This window comes from Thermobia domestica, unplaced genomic scaffold (genome assembly GCF_964235325.1).
Source record: "Thermobia domestica unplaced genomic scaffold, izTheDome1.hap1.1 HAP1_SCAFFOLD_576, whole genome shotgun sequence".
NCBI classification, from domain to species: Eukaryota; Metazoa; Arthropoda; class Insecta; order Zygentoma; family Lepismatidae; genus Thermobia; species Thermobia domestica.
The window spans coordinates 106,418-113,676 of NW_027656286.1; the positions used below are offsets into that span (position 1 = coordinate 106,418).

General features: G+C 34.6%; 1 protein-coding gene across 1 annotated transcript; it reads left to right on the plus strand.

The window, feature by feature from the left end:
- Positions 1 to 1,459: 1,459 nt before the first annotated feature.
- On the plus strand, positions 1,460 to 6,728 carry LOC145677055 (uncharacterized; the record flags this gene model as incomplete). Its single annotated transcript, XM_081747744.1, has 2 exons — positions 1,460 to 1,498; positions 6,657 to 6,728. Coding segments are annotated over 2 exons (111 nt in total), but the record flags the coding sequence as incomplete, so codon positions are not given.
- Between the last annotated feature and the right edge of the window lie 531 nt (positions 6,729 to 7,259).

Consider the following 7,259-nt stretch of genomic DNA (forward strand, 5'->3'; position numbering starts at 1 on the left):
CCAGTGGGATGAATCATATTTGAGCAACCAATACCATGACTTTCTGAAAAGAAAGTAAGTCAACATAAAGAGTGAGAACTGAATTCCGATAAAAATCTTTTCTTTCACTCTTGTTTTCTTTTGGTGTCGTTTTGTGCTTTTCATTGCCGTGCAAAAGTAGTGTTGCTCACGGCTCGGGAGGCTTGGCTCACGGCTCAGTCACCACTGAACCGAACCGAAAAGTGAGCCGAGCCAACAGCTCACCCAACCGAGCCTGCTCGAGCCCTCGGCTCAGTTGGGCTGAACAGAGCTGAACCGATGGTTCACCTCAACTGAACCGGTTCGACCCGATGGCTCACCTGAGCTGAGGAATCGAGCCAATGGCTCACCTGAGCCGAGCCGAACCTAGCCAAGGCTCATTCCAATCGAGCCGGCTAGAGCTGTTGTCTCACTTGAGCCGAGCCGAGCCTGAGCTCGAGCAGAATCAGTGGCTCAGGGTTCGAGCTAAGCCGGTTGACATCACTAGCCTAAAGTAAGACTTTTGTAGAGTGAAAAAATGAATAAAGAGACATCTTCACAACGGATAGATCAGTCTGTTTTGGAAAATTTGTGACAAATCACTTTGTGCTGGAAATCGTTATTTTGTGACACAGTATTCAGAGTGGTGCCCCCCCCTCATGTCCATGACGCACCCCCCTTCAATTGTCTATCCGTAAGTGTTCTTCCATGAAAAAAAAATCTTTTCGAGTAATTTTTACACCCCCTCAAACATATTTATATAGATTTTTACCCCCCCCCCCAAATATTTCAATGCTACGAAACATATATTAGCAGGTAGCAGAAGTAGTGCCTGTAAAACAATTCAACTTTAATCAGTATTTGCAGTAGCAACTTCACACCACAGTATATTCGCGTATGATTAGTGTAAAGCGTTTGTATTGACCGACATTCCTCTTTTACAAAGCGGAAAATGAGTCTATGAAGAGCTTTTTGAAACCTACATGAAATGAGAAATCTCTTGTGAATCTACTTTAAGGAAGACATGTCTAGTTGCTGCATACATGGATGTTGTTTGAGAATATCAGAAATGAAGTTGCAGACAGCAATATTTTCATTTCAATTGATGAAACCATCGATCAAGTTGGAAGATTTTTATGTACCGTCGTAGTTGGTACTATGAAACCTGGAAAACCATCGATTTTTTTTCTCTTGGCAGTAGGCTTTGTGGAAAAAACTAATAGTTCAAGCATGTCGCAGGTTTTTATAAGTGCTCTGAATTTATTTTTGTCTCATGTAATTAAACGTGACAAAGTCTTTCTCTTCCTGACTGATGCAGTCAAATATATGAAGAAAACAAGTAAGGCATTTCAAGTCAAATTTTTCCAATGCTACATCTCACGTGCTTAGCATATACCTTACACAGGGCTGCAGAGACAATTCATGTATTGTTACCGGACATTGACAAATTTGTTTCAAATAAAATAATAATAATAATAATAATAATAATAATAATAATAATAATAATAATAATAATAATAATAATAATAATAATAATAATAATAATAATAATAATAATAATTTTCTTAAGTCACCTACTAGAAGCTTTCAAAGAGATTGCGCCGAACATATCGCTGTTCTCCAGTCCAATTCTTACGAGGTGGTCAAGTGCACCTTATTATGTCGAACATTTTGACAAAGTTAAGGAGGTCGTTGACAATTTTGATGAAGAGGGTGCTTCTTCTATTGGAATTATCCAGGAATTGTTGAGACAGATGTGCGTAAGAAGTGATCTCGCATTCATATCTGTAAATTTTCCTCAGATACCAACTTCAGTAACTTTTCTGGAAGAGCAAATTTAAAGCAGGTGGCTTCTATGAGTATGTTTGATGATGTGATAAAAAAAAATGTGACCAGTATTCTCGGTGAGAAAGGTACAGTGTTGAATAGAAAATATGAACATCTTGTTAGTGAAAACAATGACCTGCAGAATATCAAGAACATTTCTAGTTTTACAGGGTGAAAGCACGGTTGATATTATTAGGAATTCCAGGGTGACGTGCTTCAAATATGCTCCTGTCACATCAGAAGATACTGAACGATTGTTTCCATGATTCAAGTGCGTCTTAACAAACAGACAACGTAACTCAGGGGTGCCCCCAAAGGGGGGCTATAACGCAAACTGCGTCGTTGAAATATTTGGGAAGGGGGGTTAAAAACCTATATAAATATGTTTGAGGGGGGTATAAAAATTAATCGAAAAAAATTTTTTTTTCATGGAAGAACACCTACGGATAGACAATTGAGGGGGAGGTGCGTCATGGACATGAGGGGGGATAGGCACCACTGACGTAACTTGTATGTGGACAACCTAAAGAAAATGTTTGTGATATTGTGTAATCAAAAATGAGCTGCACGTTGTATGACATGACTGCTTTATCAAGAGCCAAGATAAGGCTTACCTAATACAAATTGATATTTTTAAAGTGCACTGTAAAAAAATAAAACACCATTTAAACGATTTCAGTACACATGTCGTAAAATTGATGAAATAGTATTTATAAAGTGTGCTACGTGTGTCCAAAAGCGTTAATTCTCTAAAAACATTATCTAGTATGACATATTTAAAACACTTCTTAACGACAAACAGTTCGAAAACAAAATGATGACATGTATTTTGCACATATTGTACACATATCTGGGACATACTTGGACAACTCTATCTACAAGGGGTGAATATGTGTTCTCTGGAGATGTTTAGAAGAGTGTCGGTAATTTATAAAGTGTCCTATTATGTCTAGAAGTAGTTTCTTTATTTATTGCAGTGTAGTGTTTGGCTACGATATTCATTGGCACACATTTAGTATACATTCTCTACACTTTATATTTATGATACTAACATTTGAATGATTTATAATTTTCTTTCCCTTCGTTTTGATGTCTTCTAGTTATTCATACTTTCCAAGTCGTATTATTTTATATTATATTAATTATAATTATTATTAATTACTAGAGACTGGATGTTTAGGCATTAAAAACCTGAAAAATAGATAGGCAAATAGGCACTTAAAATTTAAAGAATAGGCAGTAAAATAGGCACTAAAATGTAACTCAAAATAATGAAGATAAATACTGAATACAATTAAAAAATAAATTCAAATCATAAACAATGTTCAAAGAATATAGAAACATGCCTGTTTGTTAATATCTTTTTTTACTGTATATATAAAAACGAAACTTGACATGTATTCCATGTACGTATATTTGGTAAATACATTCTATACAGCACTTTATCACTACACATAACAGTCCAAATTTTATACACTTTATCAGTACACATAGCAGTTCAAATTTTTACGGCACCTTATCACTACAAAAAACACCTGTATTTCTCGAGAGAGGCAGAATCCTTTCTTGAAACACTAAATTATATATATAGTTTCCTCAATAAAGTCTTATTTTGAAGAAAATACATAGAATAGGCAACATTAGGCACTAAAGCAATTATTTAGGCAGTAATGGGAGAAAGAGGCAAAATATGCAAAAATAAAATTGGGTTAAATTGAAACTATAACTCCCCATATACATTTTTTAGCTTTATTTTTGATCATATCTTTAATATTAAAGAATAGTCATTTTACCTAACATCAAGTCTCTGTTAATTATAATCCTGACTGAAGATCAAAGCATGTAATGGAAGCTTTTGGAAAAGTAATGACGTAAGTACAGTGAATATGTTCATTTTTGCAATTTAAACTGCCATTTCTAAAATATATGTTGGTATTTTTTTTTTTAATTATGTCGAATAATAAACAATTGGCATATAAACTTCCAATAGATAGAAGGTTAACGATATCGTCATCCTCTATGGAGAGACTAAAATTCGATTCCTGGTATGAGTCCTTGTGTTTCCGATTCCACCTTAAATTGTAAGTCCCCGCCTCATAAATTCGGTGCTGGAACTGAACGTTAAGCTACACATAACTAATCAATCAACATATTGTGAATATAAGAGGAATGTAATTGTCATTAACACCTTGGCTACCAACGTCCCATATATGGGACACAGCGGATTTTACGAGGGACCGATTCATAGATAAACCGCCACTATAGACCGGTCATAAGAAAATTACCTTACCCACAGACCATCTGCTAGAACGAGCCCGAGCGTCTCACATATGGGACGCTGGTCCTTGGTGAAAACCAGTGCGTCCCAAATGTTTTTTGTGTGTGTGTGTGTGTCGGTAGCAAACGTGTTAATGTACTTAGAATTTGGTGAAGTCAATTGAAAGAGGTTAAGACGGAGCTCTGGTGACTTCACCATGCGCCATAAACACTTTTCATTGAATGTCTCAGGTATATGAGTTTCCTTAAGCTTAACAATAATTAAACCGTATCCATAATTCTTCCAACTTTAAATCAACAATTTCGTGATGATTGCAAAGTGACATAAATCGAGTGACATAAATCGAGTAAGATTCCATTACTTTTATTTATTTCTATATCTTTAGATCAAAAGATCCAATAGATTTCAATCAAAAATTTTCTTGTACAGTCACGGAAGAAAGTATTTTTCAGTTGACCAAATTTCTTTTCCTAATTACTCAGTAGTAAATTAACCTATGAGAGTACCGATTTTAGCAAGCTATCAAATTATAACTATTCTAAGAATAACAACAAAAAGATCCAAATTAATTCACTCGTTCCTGAGTTATTGGCAAAAGAAAATATGTCAACTGTCATATACTTTCTTTTCCGTTTGTACGCCTTATATCTGAAGAACTACATATAGCGAGCCAAACCCTATCACTTAACTCAGTATGAAGTGCTTATTCCGTAAAAAATACGAAAACTCGATTTAGGAACCGTTCCAAAATTTTGTGGCCCCTGATCCAAAAACTAATTATTGGCCAAGATCACAATCTTTTCATCCAGTTTTTGGATCATTCCTAGAATTCTTGTTTAAAGTTAGAGCTCTTGTTAGATTTTAAAAATCGATATTAGCCTTTAAGTATGCAACCAACTTTTCCCTTGAGCGAAACGGAATTATCTAGTACACAGGGTTAACTTCCACAAGTTCGAACAAAATTTAAGATTTTTCACTATTTTTTAATAACATATTTTTTAAAAAAACAAAACGAAAAACACGCTTTGTTTTTGAAAATAACAAACAAAACAAGTCGTACTAAAAAAAATCCATTTTCAAGAAAATTATTTTTTGAAAAAAGTATTTATGCATAACTTAAAATAAAAGCATGGGAGCACACTTATATACAATCACTTGATTTATAAGAATTCAATAATAAATTGATATGATATGACAGCGTTTCTCATGCTTTTATTTTTACTTATGCATAAATACATTTTTTTAAAAATGTAGTTTCCTTGAAAAACGGATTTTTCACTTTTTAGTACCAGTTGCTTCATTCTATTGTTTTCTTTCTTTCTTTCTTTTTTTAATAAAGTCCGGGGGTTCAATCCCACGCTCACAAAAGCTCTCCACTGACTTCTATCCTTAGCCAATTGGATCCACTTTCTACTTTATGTTCCTATTTCTACGAGAGCTCTCTTAATATTGTCCTCCCATCTGCTCCTAGGTCTTCCTCATGCTCTTTTTATTTTTCGATTGGTCTTTAAAAGCGTTCCTACTTTTTTCCATTCTGGCTACACGACCTGCCCACCTGAGCCTCCTAGATTTGGTGTCCCTAACAATGTTTGGTAAACCGTATAAATTATGTAATTCCTCGTTATGAAGTTTCCACCATTCCCCATTTTCGTTCCTCTTGGGTCCGAATATTCGTCTCACGATCTTATTCTCAAATACTTTCAATCTATGTTCTTCCCTCAGAGCAAGCGATCATGTTTTGCAACCGTATGCTAATTTAATTATGTGTTAATTTAATTGTATTTCTGGTATAATTGTTCATTGTAAATGACAAAGACTTTGTTTAGTTGTACCGACGGAAGCTTTATAAGCATATTAAAGTTTTAATTTACGATATTAGTAATCGATATTCTTATGGAGTTAGTAATATGACAAATTTGTAACTGTAATATGCCCATGAAGCGTTCATCGTTACAGCAAATTAAAAGAGAAATCCGACTTAAATAATCCGAAAACATATTTCATAGTCAAAGTGCCTCTGTAATTATTATTACGTACGATTGACCTCTGACGGTCCTTCTATTCTGAATAATCAATTGGAAACATAGTGCTCAATATGGAGTATTAGATTGTATAGTTCGGAGACTTTGACATTACGGAAGCTAGAGAAGAAATATGTAGAGAGCTTCAAAATGTGTTGTTGGAAGAAGATGGAGAAGATAAAATGGACAGGGAGAATAACAAACGAAGAAAGTTTTAAAACGGATAGGAGATTAGATGACACTTCCAGTCAGCATAATTCGTAGGAAGGCCAATTGGATTGGACACATCTTGCTGTCTTCTTCATACCGCCATAGAAGGAAAGATGGAAGGAAAGCGAGGAATAGAAAGAAGAACACAATTTATCGATGATTTGAAAAATGTAAGAAAATATTGGGAGTTAAAGGAGAAAACTGAAAATCGAGAAATATGAAAAAAAAAAAAAAAACACTTCCAGGCCCAAACTGAAAATTAAAAAGAAAAAAAGGACCCTCATTAGTCCCAGGACCTGCCTAAAGACAGAATACTTAATAATAATAATAATAATAATAATAATAATAATAATAATAATAATAATAATAATAATAATAATAATAATAAATTTTAGAACAAAAACTGACAAAGAAAAAATTGATAGAAAATTTAATGAACTGGCCGTGGTCTACTATCCTTTATTTTGTAAGGAAGAACCAGAGGTGTACGCAAGAATTTATTTCAGGGAGGTCTAAACTCAATAAGAGGATAAGTTAAACTAAATTTACAGAAAGTCGGCATTTCGGGATGGGTTTCAGACCAGGGGCGTCATTTAGGGGGGCAGGGAGGGGCATTTGCCCCCCCGAGTTTGAGATGTATATAAAATTCATCAATAGAATAGTAGTAAGTCAGTGAAAACAACGAAATTTTACTTATATCAAGGGGTCTTGCCCCCCCAAGCAAAATCTGAAATGACGCTCCTGGTTCAAACCCCTTGGACCCATCCCCTGCCTATGTCCCTGAGAAGAACAACACTGTCTAAGAAAATTTCTTCTCAAATGTCTACGATCTTCTGATTGAATGACTATTGTTCTTAAGTTTATGTGTTGAAAGTTGTTGCATGAAAGAAAACATTCGTTTTAACAGCCTAATTACTAAATAATAA